General features: G+C 44.6%; 2 protein-coding genes across 2 annotated transcripts in view; one reads left to right on the top strand and one right to left on the bottom strand.

Moving 5' to 3' along the window:
- LOC118122022 (vasorin) overlaps nucleotides 1-10,513 on the bottom strand; it is a 30,630-nt gene extending 20,117 nt beyond the window's left edge. Inside the window, exon 1 of the mRNA XM_035178412.2 lies at nucleotides 10,256-10,513. The gene's annotated coding sequence lies outside the window, so the exon portion shown is untranslated. The remainder of the gene's footprint in view (nucleotides 1-10,255) is intronic.
- A 9,404-nt stretch (nucleotides 10,514-19,917) lies between these two features.
- LOC118122108 (beta-1,3-galactosyltransferase 5) lies at nucleotides 19,918-22,730 on the top strand. Its single transcript, XM_035178573.2, has 2 exons — nucleotides 19,918-20,056; nucleotides 20,952-22,730. The coding sequence occupies exons 1-2, from the start codon at nucleotides 19,969-19,971 to the stop codon at nucleotides 21,908-21,910; spliced, it is 1,047 nt and encodes a 348-aa protein (XP_035034464.1). The 5' UTR covers nucleotides 19,918-19,968; the 3' UTR covers nucleotides 21,911-22,730.
- The last annotated feature ends 1,347 nt before the right edge of the window (nucleotides 22,731-24,077 follow it).

Genomic DNA, 24,077 nt, shown 5'->3' with positions numbered 1-24,077 from the left:
AGAACGACTTTCGAAAGTAGTTTTATCAAACTGTGAATTTAAATGAATCTCGAAGGAGCTGAAATGTTCTAATGAAAGTGTGGCCTTGCTCCCTTCAGATTCCTTTAAAGATGTTATCTGTCCTGTTGAATTTCATGGGAAAACCAAGTATGTGACTCCGTCAACCGGAGAACATACAGAGGCTCAGCTTAACAAACACGGGTACGTTTCTGAGCAAGTGCAGCTCGGTCGTGTTAATCACAGCCGTGGATCTGATAAGACGCAGAGATCAGATACACTGGAACTGGTTTCTTCACATTGTCCGTAGGGACACGGATGCGATTCCAAAGAAAACACACTCTCCTTTCCAGAACGTCCCAAACATGTTCTCTCATAGAGCCAGTCTCAAAAAGAACTTTCATTATCCTGCAAAACCTAAATATTTTCTATATTCGGTCAATCCTGGCATTTAAAACCTTTATTTCCTACTTGAAATCCTTTGAGACCACTTTTTTTTTATTCCAGCAAAGAAAAGATCTGGTTTATATGTCTATAAACTCAGTTTTCCTTCAAGACACTAATACATTTTGAAAATACTGTACATTAGTATGAATCGTAGGCACATTACTGAGTCGACTTGCAGTTTTTACTCCACGTCCACGGCTGTTTGTTTATTCAGCTGTTCTCTGTGCCGACCCTGATGTGATGTGACCCTCAGCTGCATAGTTTTCTCCTCGTCCAAGATTAGAAACACTCTAATGAAGCAGAGGCAATAATATGAAGGAAACCCACAAGCTATCATCGCTTTATACATTATATAAAACTCTGGGAGCTAGAATGGCACTTTTCCATTAAGGCCCAATTTGAATCTGCTGGATCCAGATTCTTATTTGGATCTGCACCAAATACCAAACGTAAATTTCAGTCCCCTTAACATGCCAGATTTTTGAAAAACATATACCGCATCCTTGCACCAAGTTTCGTGGAAATGCGTTCAGTAGTTTTTTGCACAATCCTGCAAACTTACAGACAAACTCATCGACGTTTCCCTTCCTCAACCCCACACACCCCTTCCCCAGCCCTTTGAGCAATGGCACATTTTAACAGCCCAATTGAAACCCAGCACAGATATATTATACAAGTTCTCTTGCTGCTGCGAGACGCGGGAAATTGCTCCATCAGCCTTTGCTACCTCAATTTGTCTTAATACATCCCATCTGTTCCGCTGAGAGCAGCAGTCTGGTGTGTCTTGGCCTCGTCGAAGCTGTGGAGCAACGTTCCTGCCGCTGACTGAACGACAGACTGCTTGTCTTGGACTTGTCTGGGTCTGTCTGTGTTTATGGACTGTCTGTGGCCGGCGCGAGTGCATCGGTGCAAAACACACGACAGACACAAGGAAATAAACACTGTCCCCCTTTAAAACAGAGCCTGGCAGGTGTCGGAAAACACAAGGTTTAGTTAGCCGTCCCTAAACGTACCCTCCAATTACTTAATTTGTTCCCTCAGACTCGAGGCTGGTGCACTTACACATGAGCAGAGCGGACGCAATTATCCTGTGAATTACCGGCAGCACAACGATGGGTTTTACAGGCAATAATTAAAGTACAGCCCCGTCCAGTTAGGGCCGGGCGATTAGATGAAATTCAGCTATGATTATGGCTTCCAACAACAAAGTATACGAAAGAACTCTCAATATATTGCATATTATCTTAAGGATTTATCTGTCTTTCAAGTTCAATAAATGCGTGAGTAAACATGTTAAATAATCGTCAGTTCAATATCGACCAGAATTATCGTGATTATAACTTTTGCCATAATCGAGCATAATTTCCTATTGTACAAAATGAAGCCAAAATATCCACAGTGGTGTTGAGGTCCCACTCGACCAATCGCGAGTCAGTCTCAGCTGTCAATCAGGAAGTTTCAATGTTTTTTTTATAACATTGAATAACCCTCGGACATCAGTGTGATGAGAACTACCTATAATGTTTGGGGAAACTGTATTTGACTTTTTCATTTGGTCCATGTCCCATCTGCTAACATGGAGGATGCAAATGGTTTAAACCGATACTACAGCCGACCACCAGGGGGCGATCAAGACGTTTTGGGGAGCTTCATCCTGTCGTCCCTCTTTATATACGGCCTATGCACAAATCAAAAATGTCATCTTTTGTACCTTCTGACGTTTAATGTTCCCTCACTTAAATTCTTTAGCTTGTGCTTTATTAACGTTTGTTCACAATATCTGTGTTTATCGTCGTTTTTCTGTGAACGAGCAACATTATCGCCCCCCCGCTGCACTGACGCTGCTGCAGCCTCACTGTCGATCCGCTCCCTTCTCTTTGAAGTGGCGTTCGGCTCTCATCTGTGAACAAGATGTCCAAATTAAAAATACCACAGGCTCGCCCACAGCCACAGTTTGCTACGCTGGGCACAGGACAGAGTGGAGAGTCAAGTGCCGAGCGATTCAGACGGAGGTTTCATCTGAGACGGCACCGAGTCAAACAAACAGCTGGTTATAAAGTCGGAGGGAGAGTTACGTTTCCTTTCATCAGATAAATTTGATTTGCCTTTTGCACTTTTCACCCGGGTGCAAATAACAGGACGACGCGACGAGCTGTGTCTGTCTCCTGCTCTCTGCAGACATGTCACGTGGGTGTGATGAAGAAATAATCTGTGCCTCGTTGACTCCAGAACAACAGTTTTAAAAATGTGCATGCTAAACAGTCACAACAGTTTAAAGCTGACAGGTTGTTGTGGACATGGTTTGTAATTATTCTCAGCTTTCAGCACATTTGAACATTTGCGGGTCTGTTTTGCAGTAAAGCAAACGTTGCCATCCACAGACAATGAAAGGCATAGTTCTGCTCTGAACTTGTTTTCCTGCAGTTTGAGTTTAATTGACAGAAACACATTAAGCTCCACAGTTGTTTTATTTGGACACTTTGTATTATATGGGTCATTTCTTCTGTGCCTTTGTTCCTTTGCCCTCTTGATTGACTGGGTTCATTGTTGCAGCCGCGCCGACAGATGTTGTCAGGCTCAAGAAGTATATTTACCATCTTAGACTCTTCACTGAAACGTTATATTAAACCATAATTCTGTGTATTACTGTCAACATTATGAGAATTGATTTTTTTTACTGCGCTACATTAATTATAAGGTTTTATAATATTTGTTTACAGCTGCCCTCAAGTCCCCTTTGCTCTCTAAATGCCACACACCTCACGAGCTTTGACATTAAGATCCGAGCCAACTGTTGAAATCGTGACCTTAACCAGCTCTCATTTCGATAAACAAGTGAGTAACACTTGTGAATCTTGCACAAGCCCCAACATGCTGGTTTCATCTGTTTGTCTATCTTTGGTGGTCCAAGCATCATCCGACGCTCGGCTCGAAGCCAAGTGGGATCACGATGAACCACAGAACACACTCGGCTGTGCGGCGCTTGTTCCGTGGGGTCGACTTTTCTAACTCGGAGAATCCGGATTGTGTTTTTTTACTCTGATTCAGCACAATATCTGTGAGTCTTCTTCTGCTTGGTCAGTTTCTCGTCGTGCTCGGCAGGTTGACTGGTCCCTCCTTTGACTCCTGACCTCTTAATCCCCTGCCAGCTGAAGCGGGGCCTCCGAGGACGACGGCGGCTCTGTGTGCATGCATGTGTGAATGTGTGTGTGTGTGTGTGAGAGGCAGGGGGAGCAGAAACTGTCTGTGCAAGAATGGATGTGTGCAAACGTATACAGCGTGTACCCGGATTCTTTGAAAAGCGCTCAAGGTGTTGATTTCCAAATTAGCGCGGATTAGTCAGAAAAACCTGCGAAAACGTAGTGTAACTTCAACACTGTAGGAGCTACAGTGTCAGTTTGATAATGAGCTGCAGAGTATTACAACATAACTGGGTCTGGCAAGACTGTGTGCACACACACACACACACACACACACACACACACACACACACACACACACACACACACACACACACACACACACACACACACACACACACACACACACACACACACACACACACACACACACACACACACACACACACACACACACACACACTCACACACACAAGGCTGTTGGGGATAATTCCTCCTGTGCCCAAACACTGAGCAGATGACTTGAGGCCAAACTATGAATGTCCTGGTTGAATTAGTTGAGGAACAAGCCACACCTTTGCGAGTTGCACCTCATCAAGCAACGAGTACTCAACACCATCTTTAATTTAGTTGAATCTCAGGGAGAAACACTTGACACTAATTGATCGGCATTTGATTTGTCTGCGGTGAAGCAGCAGCCGCAGCTTCCTGGGATGAAATCCAGCTTCATGTTGCCAACGAGTTGTTTTTACTTTGAGAAAAAAAAACAATGGTGGGATAATCTCATCGACCTTTGAGCCCTTCCATTGACGCTGCTCCAAACAGCGCGAACCTATCAATCACATCTTAATTCACTCCCACCACAACTGTCAATCAATCAAACTAAACCTGGGTGTGACCTAAACAGTCACACCCAGGGCCGAGCGACATAACCAAACTTTCATATCCAGATATCGATACATCAGATCATCAAAGCTCCCACCTCCTTGTCCTCCCGTTTTAGTGGCACACTTGGCGCCTAGCTTGTGGCTATCGACCGTGTGAATTGGGGCCTTTGCAGAGTTAAGTCGTGGCAGCATCTCCTTTATATCTTCATGATTCATTGACATGCGAGTGTGTGTCACAGGCAAAAGCTTCTTACAACCTCTTACAACTGTGTCCGAACAGTTCGACGTGATTCTTACACAAGTGGTAAAAGACGTTTGTGGTGATAAAGGGCAGTTTCCCTTTGTGAATCTATGCTCGTTGCTGTCATTGTCGTAAACTGTGTATTTCCACCACATCTTTGTGATTATCTCCAGTCAACACTGAGGGATTAGATTGGATTAATATCCCGCTGAACTTGTTTGTAACATGAACTTCTTTCATCGAACTGAATAACGTTTAAAACCGATGAGTCAACCAAATCGGTTAAAACTTCGTGTCTGTAAAAATCATCCGGTTTCAAACCACTTCAGCTCAGTTTCCCCCTGATTATTGTCTTATTGTCTCTCATCACCGGTTTATCTGGCTCCCGCTTGATTTTCCTGCATTAACATCCCTGTGCTGCCGGTGGCCTCACACAAAACAACTCATGAATGGCACAGGAAAGGTAAACACAGATTTGCAGTAGCACAAAAGCAGGATTTGCATGTCAGTGCTACAACAAAACGAGAGTAAAAGGGGGAACATGACACTACATGTGCATCTGAATGCAGACACACACACACACACACACACACACACACACACACCACACACACACACACACACCCGAGGCACAAGACCCATTCACCTCCACTTCCACCCGAGGCAACTGGCTCAGCGATCTTTCACACGTCCCGACAAATACGCTGCGCCGCACACGTGTGTGAGCTCCGGCGCACGCGTCCACGGTCAAACGGTGTTGTGTACTTCAAACTGGACTCTGTGTGTGTGTCTGTATGTGTGTGTGTGTGTGTGTGGTCTGAGGGCTTTTGAGTGTGAGGATGTGTGTGTACAGGTAGACTATGTGCCCTCAGGGGGGAAAGGGGGTATTTAAAAGAGGTCTGGAAGTTGAGAGCACCCCCCCCCCCCTCGCCCTCAGGTAGTGACGGCTGTCGGAGGATAGATGTGTTATCTTTATGACATCAGACAGATTGGGTGTTGATATGAAGAATATGACCTGTTTATACAGTCACTGCTTGAAACAGCTCATATCTGTTTGGGTCCTGGAGAGAAGTTCTTCATTCTGATTGGTCGAACATAATAGACTAGTGCCTCAGACTAAGTAACAGACTGTAATCTATTGGAATGGACGACTTTTCAAATCCACCTGTAACGATATCTGTATATGAAGTTGACTGAAAACGATCGCCCCCCCGGTGGCTGACTACAGTAGAGGTCCTGACCTCCACCCCTTCCATGTCCAGATGGTGGTGTCTGTCATTTCCAGCCACTCATGTCCCGGTGTAACGTCATGATTGACAGAGGAAATTAACTCGTGATTGGTCAGACGTGTGGAAGGACAGGACTTCAAAAGTACAGCTCCACTCACTGCTCACGACTCCGAACGACGTAGCTAACGCAAGCTGGTGAAGCAGATACTTCCCTGGAAACCATCTCAACTCGGCCCGGCTTTCTACTCCAAAGGATGCTGCAGCTGGATTTAGACACAACTGCTGATCTGAACCTGTTGGAGCCAGAATCTGAAATCGGGAATACGAGAGTGAAAACACAGTCTGACATCTGAGCCTCTGCCTTTCGCAACATTTACGTCATTATTTGGAGAAACTTGGCTTTTATCCCACACAACGTTTATTCCATACAACTGCTTCCCTCCGCGAGATAAACCCGAACACACGGCAACTGTTCTAACTTCAACTTCACGTGCACTTCTTTCAACACTTCATTAGGGGACACGAGCGGAGAGAGAAAACTGCTGATATCAGGTTATCAAGAGGTTAAACGCTGTTACAATCTCGGCCTTGTGTTTCTGTTGCGGAGAAATCTGACCACAGATCTGCTGTCGGAGGCATCTTCATCTCCTGGTGTCTCCTGGTACTGCGGAGGAATGTCGGAGTTTATACAGTGTGTGTGTGTGTGTCACGCTCTTTACCTTCCTACCGCACCTCCTTGTTTATACAACACACTGTGAGGATGAGGGGGTTTAGAGACACGCTTCATGGGTTAGTAAAGGAGTAGCGTCCCCCCTAAACCCTCCCTGGGGGTGAGGGGGTGAGGAGGATGGGTGGGTTCATGTTCTTGGAAAGTAGGGGTTCCCCTTCAGTGGGCACGTTAAGTCTCCGCCTGCTGTAGGTTTGAGTGAAGCATTCCTGTGGTGTCAAGGAAGCCTGTAAAGACGTAACGTGAGACTTTACGTGTCGCTGAAAACAGAAACCAAATTTAGCCATATCCCAAATGGCTTCATCTACATTACGCATGTTATAAAGTGTTTTAAGAATTTAACAAATTAACAAATACAGAGGTCAGATTGTGTGAATCAATATCTTTAAATCAGAGCTGGACCGTTCAATATGAACAGTTCACAGACGCATCGGTATCTGGGTTTATGTTTGTTGATGCAGAAAATGTGCATTTATGTGTATTTTCTTAATTCAAATTCTATATATTTATACACAATTGGTTCCCAAATGAGCTGACACGCCGCTCAGCCCCCACCCACCCCACCCACCCACCTACACATCTGCACAACAACACGAGGGGGAAGAGATCAGGATTCACATTTAGATCCTCTACTTAAAAATAGAGTTGGTTTCTTCTTATTATTGGAAAAATACAACACTTTTTGAATTGGTGCATTGTGTGATGCAGTATGTTTCCTCAAGGCGTCGGGGCACAGTGTCATACGTAACACTACCACTAGAGGGCGCTAAAAGTTGTATTTCATTCGCTTCCCCAAGATACAAAAGTTGCAAGATATTAGGAGATATGCCTCTTTAGAATTATCACATAATAGCAACTGGAAATGTGGAACTTTGCCTTTTTTTTGGGCCAATTTTCGTGGAAAGTTGCAAAAACACCCAAAAGACCAAAAAGGATGTCAATTTTAAGTTTTAAATTGAAAACATAAACAATCTCCGTCCAGATGAGGATTTTAACTGCATATCTCTGTCCATACAAATACACAAACTAAAACCAGGCTAGATGCATTTCTCAATTTTAGGGGCTCGTAAACTCCAGAGTTGTGTGGACCGCAGATGTAAAATCTAGCAAAGGTGATGGATGTTCAAACTGAAACGTAGAAAGTGCGGATGAATATTAAAGCCGAGTATCAGTCTGAATCATATTGGACAGATCTGCAGTGCACGATTAACACAGCAGCTTTAATGCCAGTGTGAAAAGCTGCAGTGTTTCCATTTAGTGAAGCGTAAAGTCGAGCTTTCACCGCCCACGACAAACTTTTAAACCATAACCACAACCTTTATCTAAACTTAACCAAGTGATTTCATTGCCAAACCCTTACCACGCTTTAACCATAGTTTGTTTTCCATGCTTATATATATATATATATATACACAAGATCTTTCCATAACCTTAACTATACTGTAGTAAACTTTGGCAGTAGACCTTCCAATATCACTGAGGAGTCTGGCGGGGGTTGGGTATCACGAGGATTTGAGGCAGAGTGAGTGTGACATTCTGGTTCAACATAAAAGAGAAAACCCAGAGCAAATTTCAGGGCCGTGGCAGAAAAACCAAGATGGAAAACAGATCGAACAGAAAACCAACAACAAGCGAGCAGGAGGGCGTGGCTGGAGACGAGCCTCTCTGCAGCGTCTGCACACGCCGAGCGCTGTGGACGCCGAGGGGGGGGAAGAACACCCAAAGAAGATGTTTTGGTCAGGACAACAACAGGAGGGAAACGCTTTCTGTCCCCAGGGGCCAAGAAAAACTTTGCCACGAGTCGATCAGTAGCGGATGAAATAAAATAGCAGCTTGTTTCAGGAATTTATCTCCCTATAAAAATATATCCCGCCAGTGGTACAGTGACCGAAATCTGACCTGAAGTGTGTGTGTGTGTGTGTGTGTGTGTGTGTGTGTGTGTGTGTGTGTCATCAGAGCACCACAGGGCACACTTAAACTCCACTAAGAGGAGGGGCTTTTAGTTGGTGTGGCTGATAACAACTGAAATTTCATCCACACACACACACACACACACACACACACACACACACACCATCCAACCCATGTCTCGATCCCCTTCACCTTGTACCTCTTAACTTCCTTCATGGGGTTATTAACTCCCTGATTGGGGAGCTTTCCTTCGGGGGTCCCCCCCCCTATTTAGTTGTCATCGTGGCGTGACCCAAACACTTATTTAGCTGACCCCTTGGGATTAGTCCAAGCTGGAAACAGGGGTGGGTGGGGGGTCGGGGTGGTGGGAGTTGGGGGTTAAGCCTTCACCTCGAGGTGCTCGCTGCAGCATCTCACAGGAACCTTAATTAAATTGCTGAGACACCGAGTCAGGAATGTTTGCTTTGCTCTCAGCCGCTCTCCTGTCGGTGCTCCGGTCCATCCCCGTCTCCACCTTTCTTTGCTTTTCCCAGACTCGCACTCCAAACTGGGTTTGTTTTTCCTGCCCACTCACCGAAAAAATAATATTGAGTTGGAACTTTATTGTCCCCGAACTCATCGTCGAGCTCTTGAACAGTGAATGGGTTCTCAGAGGAACTCGGCCATGCATTACTATACTAGTTTATTACCTCGTCCGTCTGCCTGTTAGCAGGATTACACAGAAACAGATTATCATGAACTTGGTGTGAAGGTTGTGGTGCAGGTCAGGGAAGAAGCTAGTAAATGTTTGATTAATCACTCATTATTTAAACTGTCAGAAAACAGTGAAAATGGCCAAAATGTTTTCCAAAATTCGTTCTTTTGTTTTATCATTAGTCCAAAAGTTTGACTTGTTTCTTAAGATAAGCTTCAATTATTTACTCCAGCTTGTTGCAATGTTTGGTTTGTTGGACCAAAATATATTTAAAATGAGACAATAAATAAGATCTAGTTCACACTGCATGAGACATGAGTCTTAAAACCCCGCAGGAAGCCTGTTTGTCCCAACGGGAACCTCCTGATTCGTCTCTGGGGATCATCACAGATTAAAGTATCCTCCATCCGAGGTGCAAACAAACAGCCACAAGTGCGAGAAACCGTGGAGGGGCAGATAACGACCTCTAATCCGATACATTCGACACGAGCACGGTTTGGAGCAATGACAGCAGATAAGAGCTAATCCTGTTTCCACATATCTCTGCAGGGAAACACTCCTCCCTGTGTCTCTCCTGCCCGCGCGTCTGGCCGGGTAGATCCTGACCCGAGATAGTGATCCGTGCGCCGGGGAAGAGGAATCAATGGATACGCTGAGTAAAAAAAAAAGTCTCCGACCACAAGGGAAGCTTTTCATATGCGAGCCAGGGACTTCTGGGCACAGGCGCAGCAGGGGGGCTGATCCTGGATCAATTATCGGAGAGCATCAAAGTTTGCAGATTCACAGGTTTGCGCACTGGCTCTAATGGATATCACAGCATCATAAAGACTTCGTACATGAGCAGGAGTTCTGCCATTTAACTGCTAGTGGAATCACATTCATTTCAGAGGAGGAGAAGGAGTGGGTGAGTCATTCGCGTTGTGCGTAAAAAGGCACATTTAGAAACAATCGTAAGTGGGAGAAAAGCGCAGGAGACACGTACCTTGGCACAGTAATCCAAAATCCGCGGGGACGCACTGCAGCAGCGTTTCACGCTAAATGTTTTTTATCCACTTTGTCAGCGAGTCTCTCGATGCAAAACCCCAGAAAAACTTTCCACAAACTTCTTCCACTGACGCAGCAGAGTTCGCGTTTACGCACAAACTTTAAAAACCAAAGAGGAGGCGAGTCACGGGAGCGCACGATCCGTCTGTCAGGGTCCGGCTCCGGGATCCGCCAGCGTTCAGGGGCGCACGGACTCTCCAACAATAGCTCTCATTGAAGTGAAGCAAGCGAGCACTTATACGAGCTGGAGAAGTGGGAGGGGCCGAGTTGGAGCCAGAGCGCGCAGCCGGGCGCATCCCCGAGGCCGAGGCACCTGCAAAAGAGATCCGCAGCAGGAAGGATGGTTCAGTCCGGTGCTTTATTCTCCACGTCAGAGCTGTGACGCATATCAGCGGATCACACACACCTCTGCACAAGATACAGCTTTGTGTTATTGTATTACAGTTGATGTGAGTAACATGTTCTGTCTCTGATTTATGTTTGCAGTGAATTAAGAAATCTGGCACGACCCCCTCTAGGACTAAGAATCACGTCCGAACCAGCTCTGGACCATGATGGGATCCTGGAGTTGTGCAGCTGCAGGAAAGGATATCGAGAAAGGCCGGGACTTGATCAGGTGGTGAGTCAGAAGTTTTAAATGCTTTAGAGGAGAAATTAATATCAATAAACTTGATAAACCAGGCATGGAGTCCACAATCTAAATGCTATTAAACAAGCAGAATAAAGTATATAGAAAATTAGATCCCGCTCTTAATTCTGACTTCACGAAAACTGAATAAATTTAAACCTAAAAAACCCTAAAACCGACGTTTATATAAAACGTGATCGGCTATGGGCAACCCTGCACGTCTCGGCCCGAGGGGGCTTAGTAATAATGGCCGAAACATTCTATGATCCAGGGGTCTACGACTGAAGAAGACAAACCTGAGGTCAGGAAAACTGTTCAGTGGGAAGATGTAGTGTCGTGCAACGAAGGAAATAAAAGGTTGATTACAAACAAAGGTTTAAAACCAGATGAACGTGATCCAAAAGCTACATAATTAAATCTGACAGGTACATAACTCAATCGATCATGTGGTTCAGAGGAGCAGCACACGCACCAGTGACACTCACCATCTTGTTTTTTAAACGATGTAGCGATTCATTGAGCCTAGCGGCTGCATTAACTGTTTCTTTTTGGCCATTAGGTGGCAGTGCAACAAGCTGCACGCATCCGAGCCCGAGAGTGAATTAACCGAGCCTGACGTGAACCTGACAGGTGATCCTGTGTTTTCTGTCCGCACCCGACGCGAGTGTGACCTGTCTCCACTGGTTCGACCAATCATGAGTCAGTCTCGGCTGTCAATCATGACATTTCCCCCAATTTTTAATAATAGAAACTTTAACATGTAGTTAGATTTTTTAGTTTGGCCCATGCACTATCCACTAACATGGAGGAGGCGGGTTTACGAGCATTTCCTCGCCGCAGATTTTACGAAAGTTCACCCTCCCATTACATTTCTCTTTATTTACAGTTCACCCTCCAAGTTTGCCTTTCCATTTTGAGCCGGTGTATTTATACCCAGTCTTGGGAAAGTTAGTCGTCGCTGCAGCTCTAACCAAATACTTCCACTTGTCACCTCAGCTGCAAATGAGCTGTGGACGGAGACACTAAAGTAAAAAAACGCAGGGTTGTGCTGCGTGCACGGGAACACGGCGAAACCCGACGCTGCCGTCGCATTCACCAGACGGCCGACGACACTGCCGTGCGCCGCCAGTGGAGCCGGTGTCACTCACATGTGCTAACACGGCCGGACAGATGTCAACAATCCATCCGACAGAGGAAAAACAAGACACACGTCTAAATATAGAGTTTTTAAATACATACATAAAATCTACACATACATGAGCAGCGACACACACACACACACACACACACACACACACTGACATCTGAGAGTCTAAAACGAGGCGGTCACTCAGTCGAGCCGGGACTTGCACGAGCTGTGTCCAGATGAAGTCCAGTTTCCATCAACATGACTCACACTCAATAAAAACACAGAGGAATGTGCTCGTCGTCGATTTGATCCCAAAGTGAAATCATGTTTTAACTACGTTGGAGTTGTTTCATCTCAGAACTGAAAACCTAATCCCCCTTAAATGGGCCGTTTCTTCTTTTATCTTATTTTTTTTTTTAATAATTTTCTTTATTTCATTGCATTCTGTCCACTATTGGGTTTGCTTACAAACTCTAACAAGCAAAAATATATGATAGATAAACGGTTAGTGGACGACCCGCTTTACCTCCTGAGCCATAACTGCCCAAACTCAGACGCCATAGTCAGTTCCTTGACATACGTGTCTCAGAAGGACATTTTGAGGCTGTGGCTCAGAGCGGGTCGTCCACTAACCAGAGGGTCGGTGGTTCCATTCCCGGCTCTTCCAGTCTGTATTCCAAAGTGTCCCTGGGGCAAGACACTGAACCACAACTGCCCCTGACAACTGCTGTGTGTGTGATAGAAGAGGGACTGGGAATAAACGCACTGTGTGAATGGGTGAATGGGTTTTGTACTGTAAACAGCTTTGAGCAGATCATAACTAGAAAAGTTCATTAATATTTAATCATTTAATCACATTCTTCATTTACTGTACGTAGCCGTTATCAGTGGGTTCAAGGCCAGCTGGGCTGTGGGATGAGTCCCAGTAAAGAGTTGCTTTGTGTCGAGTGTGTGTGTGTGTGTGTCGAGTGTGTGTGTCGAGTGTGTGTGCGTGTGTGTGTGTGTGCGTGCGTGTGACAGCAGTGCGAGAAAACAAACACAACGACCCTGATCCTTCACACTTGTGTTTGTTCTGCTGCTTTACAGTGAAACACCGAAGAGGGATTTTCTCATGGGAACAAATCAATACGTGAAACTGACGAGTTTAAAAACACAGCATCTTGTTTAAAGCTCTGATAACTGGGGGGTGATAACGTTTCTCTCAACAACAAGTGAAGAACAAGGCCGGCAGACAAATTTAAAAAGGTGAGATTACATTTTTTAAATAAAGAAATAAATGGAGTGATTTGTTTTTATGAGCTGAAATTAGTTTATATTTAGAATAAAAGATTACATTTTTTTAGTACATTTATTTGTTGTTTTTTTCACAAATTTTGCATCCATGTTTGTTCTCCTTATTTTATTGAAATTCTTCAGAAGCTTGTGTTTTTTATTTAATAGTATTGAATAAAGTGTATGTTGCAATTGGCTACGAACAACTTCTACACCTTCTAAAGTCATAATCATAATGTAATATAATCACATGATGGGATTAAAGCATCGCTACAGCAACTTTACACATAAATGTCATTTGATTTACCAACAAATCATAATAACACTAATTCTTATGTCATATATAATATATATATATAAACTGGTTTCCTGGCGTTTGAAGGAAAACAGCATTTACCAAGTACAAAAATAGTTTTACTTCAGTTGGTGATTCAAAGTTATCTTGGAGGCTTTGTTTGTTTGACTGTGATTTAACATCTAGAAATGATCCAGAATGTTCCGCAGGACTTAAACATGCAATATGTCGTTCAGCCACATGAGGTCTCGATCAAAACAACGACCCAGTTGGATGGTTTTATTCACATTACGCAGCAAACAGCAATAAATGAATATGATCAATTACAAGTGACCAATAAAAAAAAGGTAAAAACATGTAACTGGCTGGACGTGTGTTTTTCCCTCCATCATTTGTGATAATGTGAGTACACAAGGTTTTCAGACATCTTAATTCATTGTTACATATTATCTCCTCAGTGGATCCTCAACACAGCCACACGTCTGTGAACAAGTACAGAGTGTTGCGTGGAAGGTTCCTCGGCTGCACTCGGGTACCAAGTGGGAGTGTTTGAGTCGCAGTGTTTATGTGATTCACACAGTCGGGGCTGGGGAAGACTTGACCCTTCACAGACCCCCCCACACCCCCAACACAGCAGCGGAAATGACTTCTGTCCGTGTAAGACCCTCGCTCGTCTCCCTGAGTCCCTCCCAACCTCCTCAGACTTGTAGCTTCACAGGAATGTAAATAACACAGGAAAACACAGAGGGATAAGATCCAGGGGGTGTTGCTCTGGGAGTGTGTGTGTGTGTGTGTGCACTTATTTGACTTGTGCAGAGCAGGCAGTGTACATGTGTGTGTGTGTGTCATGCCTGTCTGTTTTATGGCAAGCCGTTTGAGCATTTATTCCATATCCTTGATATCAAATGTCAGTCCCCTCCACTAGTTCGGTCTTTGTCAGCACTAGTTGGACATTTGGCTCCCACTAGTTCAACTAGTGCAGAAAATTAGTTTACTAGTGAGCTGAATCCATGTTTGACTAGCTTACATGTCAGAGCTTTTGCAGCTCACTAGTTAGCTAGTAACACTTTCAGCATTACTAGTTCGGTCCAGAGGGCCACTAGTGCGGCAAAAAGCCAACTAGTAGGGACTTTGGTGCTACTAGTGCTCAGTGCACAGTGTTACTAGTAAGGTTTCTGTTGTAACTAGTTGAACAAAAGTGGCACTAGTTGCTGAAAAAGAGTGACTAGGAAGATTTTTTGTTCAACTAGTACAGTAAGATGCTGAACTAGTGCGACCAAATGTCCAACTAGTGCTGACAAAGACCGAACTAGTGGAGGGGACTGACATTTGATATCAAGGATATGGAATAAATGCTCAAACGGCTTGTATCGCCCTGACTACATCGCCCTGACTACACAGCTTGTTTTACAGCAGTGCAGACGTGGGGGAAGTTGCTTTATGGAGGGCTCGCACACAGACTGTGTTTCAGAGAGAAACTGTGGTGGAGAGGAAAACATGAAATAACACAAAGGAATTCAGGCCTGGAGTTGTTCTCCCCAGGGGGGGGGGGGCAGTCAGACTCTGTGTTTGGTTCACTGCCAGAAAGCAGAAGGATTTTATTTTTCTGTCTTTTGACTTCTGCCTTTTTCTTTCTCCATATAACTGTCATGTCTGTGTGTGTGTGTGTGTGTGTGTGTGTGTGTGTGTGTGTTCCTCTTTAACTCTGGTGTATTAATATAACTTTCACCGCTGATGATGAAGTTGCACCCTGACACACACACACACACACACACACCAGTTGTTCTTAACTCTGGTGTATTAATATAACTTTTCACCGCTGATGATGAAGTTGCCACCTGTACCCTGACACACACACACACACACACACACACACACACACACACACACACACACACACACACACACACACACACACACACACACACACACACACACACACACACACACACACACACACACGCCGTGTGTGTGTGTGTGAGTGTGATATTTCTGGTCATCGGTTAGTGCGTTTAGTTTATTATTATCGTGAATAGTAAAACACCTGTTTCCCTCTTAATTTAATTTCTTTGAAAAAGTTAATATTTTACATTAGTATTTTAACCCTTTGAGTTAATGTACATACATGTAAATGCATACACATACAAAAAGTACATACACAGCATGTACTTAAATATATATAATATGTATACAGATACACACATTAATACAAATACTATTACCTTAAAAATAAGTTTGAAGGGGTCATTGCAGTACATTGCCCAAACAATTAATAAGTAAACATAAACATAAACATAGTATATATATACCTTTAACATATGAAGTACCCAGAATGAGACTGTCCCTGAACGCCTGGGGCAGAACACGATGATCCGCTGAGAGGAAGAGTTTTGTAAAATGTCCATGGCTACTGACTCGGACATTTGCGTTCTCACGTAGTACAGCCTCTCTGGAAACTTTCAGTAAAACGTCTGAAAGCAGCTGGAGACAAATGCGATGCATCAATCCAGTGAGTGTGATAAACCCGCTGCCTTCCTGACACCTTAATACACATCAAGGTGCATGAAGTGAACAACAAACATCACTTCACATCAATTTGCTTCAGAGTTAAGGACAGTGCACATTTTCCCTTAAGGTGTTCATGACTAAAGAACATTTGTTTTGTCTTCTTCCTTCTATAGATGCCATGTTTGACTACAAACGCTGCAGAACACTCATGCAGCTGTGATGAATTTGCTCATGAGCACTTTGGCAGGGCCGACACAGGCGAGGATTCCCACTTTGAAGCAGAGTCTCATTTTGCCACATCTTATCTCCGACAGAGAGAGAGAGAGGAGTGAAGCTTTGAGAGAGAAGGAGCCGGAAAAGAGAAGAGGCAGAGCAGGTGAGGACAGGACGGAGGAGAGGTGATAGACACAAGGACAGGGGGAGATAAGACAGAAAGTGAGGAGGGAGGATGGTAAAGACGGGGAGGGATTTGACAAGGGACAGTGAGAGGGAAGGAGGGGAGGAAGGAAAACACGAGGGAGGAGGAGGACACAGCCATGGGAACCCGTCCTGCGTCCACGCTCCAGACTCTGCAGTCGTCAGCCTCGTCAGTGTTGTTGTTTTGTTTTCTCGCGGCCTTCAGCCTTTGCCTCGCCGGCCACAAACAGATGTTAATGACGAATCTCAGAGCAGCAGCGGCGGCGGCGGCTCCGGAGTCATCAGCGCTGTTAATGAGCTGTGGTGAGACGCCTCGTGAGACGCCTCGTGAGGACGGACGCCATCGCCGAGGCAACGATGCTGCAGCGACGGGGGAAAAAACGAAAAGAGCACAAATATTCCAGAGATGACGGAGGGAGAGTGTAGATCTGCAGATGAACTCAAAATGAACTGAGCTGAACTTTGCTGGAGGAAACCATCTCCCAAAGTGAAGCCAAATCATCTTGATCGCCCCCTGGTGGACGGCTGCAGCACTTGTCATAAACCCCGCTTCTTCCATGTTAGCAGATAGGACATGGACCAAACCTGAAAATATCAAATTACACAACAAATAGATCAAAGATGGTCTCTGTCGTCTTAGGTACGTTTGTTCAGGTTTGGTTTTAATTAGTTATTAGATGCTTTAAAAACACAGTGAACGAATGATGGCTGAGAGTGACTCACGATTGGTCGAGCAGGTGTACGAGCTGCACCTCAACAACACGCCTCCATCCCCCGATTGGGGAGGAGGCGCACATTCTACAGCCTAAGTTAATCTGACTGCAAATACCTGATCCTCTACCATCATAAGGTGACATCCACACCACTACGTTCTGGTTTGAAACACAGGACGTCCACACTGCTCCGGAGTTTTAGAGACGCTAAAACTGGGACGTTTGGAAATGCTGCTGGTCCCGTTTTAGTTTGAAAACCCCCTCTAGACGAGCTGAAACCGAGACAATTGGAAAAGATGACGCAGACGCTCACAACCGCTTGCTGATCGGGTCCTTTCAGTCAAGTCGTAGCCTTCGCTAATTCATCAGGCTCCTTTCACGTGACCCCCTCCCAGAGGACAACGTCAGCTTCCAGTGTAGGACACAACGTGGGGGATCAATTCAAAGCTTTTGCTGTCCCTGTTGTGGGAATACATTTTTTCCTATTAATCAAGCAATTCCTGTTTACACCGTAGTGACTTAATGTGCGTTTCCAGGTGAACAGTGATGGTTTTAGTTTGAAATCGCCAATTTTCAAATAGTAGTATAGATTTCGCCTTAGTTACTGCCTCCTCTACTCCTGCTCCTCGCTGACAATGACGCACTATCATGAATGTACACACACACATGTACTGGAGACTGATCACATATGGTTTACATGATCCACACAAAGCACATTCGATGCTCCAGCTGCAGCTGTGTTTGTTTTAAGAGACGATGGAGTGAAGTCAGGATGCAGAGCCCGTGTTTGCCGTCGTGTGAATCTGTTTGTACAACATATACGTCCAGCAGCGACATGTTTGTGTGTGTTTTTGTTTGCGTCTGCGCGCTCGCGTCAGGGGAGCGCAGACCCCGGCACGGTCGGGGGGGCCGGCGGTGGTTCTCACAGCCCGCAGTGACTCTCCGACAGGGATCGTGAGAACCTGAGTGGCAGGGGTCCTCGTGGTGAGGAGGAAGTCCACAAAATGTAAAGAGGAGGGAAACGGCAGCGAGTGTGGACGTCAACAACACAACACAGTCACTGCAGCTGTCCTTGCTGCTCCCTTCATCTCTGTCAGACACATTTCTTTTGTATTGATACTTTAAACATCTTCATTTATGTTAGTCGCTGTCTTTTCTCGTGAGTGTTGTAAATATTGTAATTGTGTTGATGTGCTCTGCTGCACATGGCATCTATTACTCTTCTGTCCGTCCTGGTAGAGAGGGACACATCAAATCTCTCTGAGGTTTCTATGGTTCCTGTTTGAAGTTTATTTATATTATATTATATTATTCATGAGGGTAAAGAACAGAGGATGTCGCACTTTGTTAAGTCCTATGAGGCAAATTGTGGTTTGTGAATACGGGCTGTACAAATTTCATTTGATTTCATTGATTGAATCTATTACATTTTGGTTCAGCGGCAGATCTAGGAATTTATTTTCACTTTCTTTAACACTGTAAGACGTTTAGCAAATTTTTTGTTGATTTCTCAGAGAGTAATTTATGGATCTTGAAAATAAAACTTCAGATGTAGTGAATTTAAACTTGTTTGTTGGGCTTTGTACTAGTTTCATTGTGCAAAATCAACATTTACTTGATAATAATGCATTGCCTCTTTAACAAAAACATCCAATAGTGAAACATAATCAAAGCTTCTCAAGTAATTATCTTTTAAGAAGTGAAAATAAAGGTGAGTCCACATTTGCAAATCAATCAATCAAACAGTGTTTGAACTGGAACCAGCAGGACGTCCCTATTTCTCTCTTTTCCCACACCTGTCTTCATTCTCTCTCTCTCTCTCTCTCTGTTCATCAAAAGACACCACCTCCCCCTCCGTCTTTCTCCTTCCATCCTTCATCTCCTCCGTCTGCAGTTTCCCTGGTGTCACCGTGTGTGTGTGATTATTTATGGGCTGGTGAATGGGGAGAGATAGTATGAGATCCAGAGCTTGGCCTCTACCCTCTCACTGTCTGCGACCACTAAATCACCACGGAGTCTGGCTCACTCTGCTCATGGTGTGTGAGACGGACAGAGACACGGCGTTGGAGAAGACAAAGACATAAGTACACGTGATAGAAGAGTATTTCACAGATTTAGTTCTGGTCAGTTTTTTTTTTTTTTTTTTGGTATGTTTGCTTGTGTTTAAAGGATAAAAGTCTTTTATTGGGATTACAAAGACATAGCCTACAGTCAAAAATGTGATTTAGGCAATGTTATAGGTTCAGTGTGTAGGATTTAGTGACATCTAGTGGTGAGGTGTCATGTTGCACTCTAAGAATTGCAGTAATCCAGGTGTGAGGATATGAAAGCATGAATGACTTTCTCCAGGTCGGACGGACTGAGAAATGATCTCAGTCTTCTATTGGTCAATGGTGACGGACCTTTCAAAGCATTACACACTACAGCAGGTGCATCTTCTGTGTGTGTGTGTGTGTGTGTGTGTGCGCGCGCGGGTGTCCCCTTGTGAGCGCACGTGTCCTCAAATTGATTTGCACGCGTTGAGCTCTCTCGCCCACCGTAGGTTAGAGGTGTTGGACTCCATTCCAGGATTTCTCTGATGTCCGTCCACTTCCATTCAGTCCAGTAATCAAGAAACTCCACTTCGGGTTTTCTTGATTACTGGACTGAAACGAGGAAGTGACAGTAATTGGTACATTTTCTGTAAGTCATGGAAAAACGTCCAAACCTACACGGAGACGGAAAACGGAGAGGAGAGGGAAGAGTCACCAGGTTTTCACCGAGTCTCTGCAGCGGTGGTGAGTGAGAAGCTGCGCCGTGGGAGAGTCTCTTTCCCCGGGGAGAGGTGGGACCGCGCCACACGGGGAACATCCACACCTTTAAGCTGTAAAAGGAGAAAATCAATCAAAACCTACTATAGACATTTAGCATCAAGTGTTTTAAACTGAGATCATTCATGAGACAAGACTTTAATGTGTCTACATATTATTAATAATAATATTATAATAATACATTTGTATAATAATAGAAATTAAACTTGTAGAATAACAGTAAAAATCTTCATTAATTCCCTTCAACACACAGTAACAAGGTGTTTTCCAAGTTGAAAACTGAAACAAATAGTAAACAGTTTAAAAGCAAAGAATAAGAAGTGATTTGAAAACAATTTGAAGATCCCACAGCAATAGAGCCCAGATATGGAATTAAAAAACCTTGTGACAGGATGAAAACAGAATTAAGTTTCATCATCTGGGCGAAAAAAAATCAATCTGTAAATATGTGGACGTGGTTTTTAAAATATTTTTATTGACAGTGTGGCCGGTGAATGCAAATCAAATACAGTCTTTCCAGCATTTAGTCATGTAACTTCACCAGAGAAGATGAACGACTAAAAATACAAAACATGGTTAGAATATAATCATTATTACAACCGTTGTTTCCTAAATATCATTTTGTTTACAGCACAGTCATTTGTATAAATCAGTTATAATTTGCATGATTGCTACTTGAAAACATTTGGAATGATTACACTGATATAAAGCTTTTAACGATTGCATTTGTTTTTAATCATTACATCATGTTTCTTCCTCTCAAACATGGTGGACGACTGAGTCGTGTGCTGCTGTTTTACCTGAATCATATTTGAGAGAATTGCTGCCGTCATGTGACAACACGAGTGTCGTTTCTCTGTAGGTTCAATGGGGAACAGGAGGAGACATTTAAAACACATTTTGATCTGCATCCTGGGGACGGCGGCCGTCTTCCTCATCTATCTCAGCTTTGATGGCAACTGGAGTCCCGGATCTTTGTCAACGTATCATGTGGCCTATCCACGAAACTACCAAATCATCATGGACGACACACCGACATGTAGGACCAGGTCTCCTTTCATGGTCATGATGGTCCCAGTCGCGCCCAGTGATGTGGCAGCTCGGGACGCCATCCGAAAGACATGGGGAAGTGAGACAGTGGTTCAGGGTGAGGTGGTGGGGACGCTCTTCTTAGTGGGCCTGCCTGGAGGAGCTGATGCTGGGCAGCAGCAAGAGAAACTCAGTCAGGAGAATCATCGGCACCGCGACCTGATCCAGAGCGACTTCCAGGACAGCTACCACAATCTGACCATCAAGACCATGGTCATGCTGGAGTGGCTGGCTGCTCACTGCACCAACGCTTCTTACGTCATGAAGATTGACTCGGACATGTTGGTCCATGTCCCCAACTTGGTCAAACTGTTGCTGGATCCCGGCACGGCCAAACAAAACTACATGACAGGTTTGGTGTGGTGGCACAGCCCAGTTTTGAGAAACCCATTTAATAAGTTCTACCTCCCGAGAGACGTTATCGCTGAGCCGGAGTTCCCCCCCTATCCTCTGGGCATGGCCTACGTCATGTCCCTGGACCTTCCCTGGAAGATCCTGCAAGTCTCTCCTCGGATTAAACCGCTCTTCATTGAAGACGCCTACCTGGGGATGTGTCTGAAGCACCTGGGCATTTCCCCCACCGACCCCCCGGAAAACACCATGTTTATCGTCGACCCCGTGCATCCTCTGAGCAGCTGCAGCCTCTCAAAGGTCATCGCCGTGACAACGACGAGCATCGCACAGATGAAGAGATACTGGGAGACGAGCAAAGGACCAGACGCTAAATGCTGAGCTTCAGATCATGTTTGTTTGAACTGAAAGTAGTTTCTTGTGGGCGGTGGTGGGGCAACTCTACTGCTAAATGAAGTGGAGCATATTTTCAGACTTTCATCTAGACCCCAGAGACGTTATCACATCACTCCTGTTTTAGCCTCTTTACACCGGCTCCATGTTTTAGAATTTTATTTTAAGTTTAAAGTCTTTCTCAGTCTTGTGTATCTGACCTACACCCCAGCTCCTACACCCCAGCTCCTACACCCTAGCTCCTACACCCCAGCTCCTACACCCTAGCTCCTACACACCAGCTCCTACACCCCAGCTCCTACACCCTAGCTCCTACACCCCAGCTCCTACACACTAGCTCCTACACCCCAGCTCCTACACACCAGCTCTTACACCCTCTCCTACACCCCAGCTCCTACACCCCAGCTCCTACCTCTACATCCTCGGGCAGACGTCTGCTACCTGTCTCAGAAAGCTGGTTGGAAACTAAAGGGACCAAAATCATCTCATCTGGCTCTGAGACGATCTGGAACGATCTGCCCGAGGAAATAATGTCGGCTGACTCAATTTCTTATAAGTTTTTCTGAGAGACGTCTCTGGTTTTACTTGAATTTTAATTTTCTTTTAGTGAGTGAACTTTTTCAACTGCTGTCTTTTAAATTGACTGAATTTGTGACGTCTTTTAGTTGCTGCTTCCTTTTTGTTTTAAATAAAGATGATTATTATGTTTGCAGACAACATGGAGGCACCTACTCCCTTTGTTACACAGAACAATGTGTGTGTACAAGTGATAAATCAAACCACTACGTGGTCTCAGGTCGGACACGGATCAGAACATCATGTGGATTTAGATACTGAACATAAAAACTGATTCTCCTCATTAGAGGTTTGTCAAAGTCTGATGTTTTCAGAGTTTTCTGTACTTCTACATTTCTGTATATTGATTAATGTATTAATATTTATGTGGTTTTTTTGTCTTTCATAAACAACACTGGTATCAGGCTCTTGTAGTGACTTCTGTAGTTTTCTGTCCGAATCAATCCTCAGTATTTAAAAATCTTATTCAGATAACGTGAGGGAATCTTGTAAATTGACTTTTACATGAATTATAAAGGTGCACTCAGTAAAATAAACCGTGATCAGATGAGTTAATGGATCATGCAGATGAGCAGGGGTGTGTGTGTGTGTGTGTGTGTGTTGCTGTGTTTTGTCAGGGTGACGGAGAGGACAACTGTCTGCAGGGGGCACATGACGGGTGAGAGGGGGATGGGGTTTACATTTTCAAAGTATCTGTGTTGTACTTTAAACAGATTTCAACTGGACCTCATGACTAGGACTCAAGTTATATTACATTTAAAGGATTTACATATTTTCAAGACATTCATTTTCTTTCCAACTTTCTTTCGGTCTTCTCATTGTTATTCAAATCTGTCTCAGACCTAAATAATATAAATATAAACATTATTCAAGCCAACCTGCTAGGAGATAGAAAAGGAGATAAGCAAATTCTCTGCAGTGTGTGTGTGTGTGAGTGTTCAGGAAGCGGACAGGAAGTGACGATGTGTCTGAACACAAACGAGTCATCCTGCTCCGACTTGCTGCTTCAGGTAATGACTGTAAATCTTGTTCCCGAGACAAAGTAAAACTCCAGACTGTCCATGAAGCACCCGCTTCACTGCATCATTAACAGGATTCACACACACAAGAAAAGATAGTTACTTGCCAGATGTAACCTGGTACTTTGCTGCACAGTGGGTGAGAGCCAGCAGTGATTTATGCTGGTCCCAGACACTGAGCGGGATCTCTGGCGTGATGGCAGCACAACAATGAATGATGTGTGAGCCAGGGTTTTAAGCCAACATGTGTGTGATTTATGCCGCCAGCAGCAAGAGGGCGAGCAGGGCCTTTGACTGGAGGATCCTCCCTATCTGACGGAGGGAGAACAGATCGCAGACAGCTGGAGAGGAAGAGACCAAGGGAAGGTCACGGTCCTCAAGGCCGAGACCCACTGTTCACCGCCAAGGACTCACAGACGCTGAGGTTGGTGCCCAATACGTCAGTAGCTGCTTTCAGACCTGCACTGTACTCCTCCGGATAATCTCCGATACCCTCCTTCCAGCGCCCCCTGACAAATATCCAAAAGGTCAGTGCAAGAAAAGGCAGGAGACTTAAACTG

This window comes from Hippoglossus stenolepis, chromosome 2 (assembly GCF_022539355.2).
Source record: "Hippoglossus stenolepis isolate QCI-W04-F060 chromosome 2, HSTE1.2, whole genome shotgun sequence".
Classification (NCBI taxonomy): Eukaryota; Metazoa; Chordata; class Actinopteri; order Pleuronectiformes; family Pleuronectidae; genus Hippoglossus; species Hippoglossus stenolepis.
This window is presented reverse-complemented; position numbering and strand designations above follow the sequence as displayed.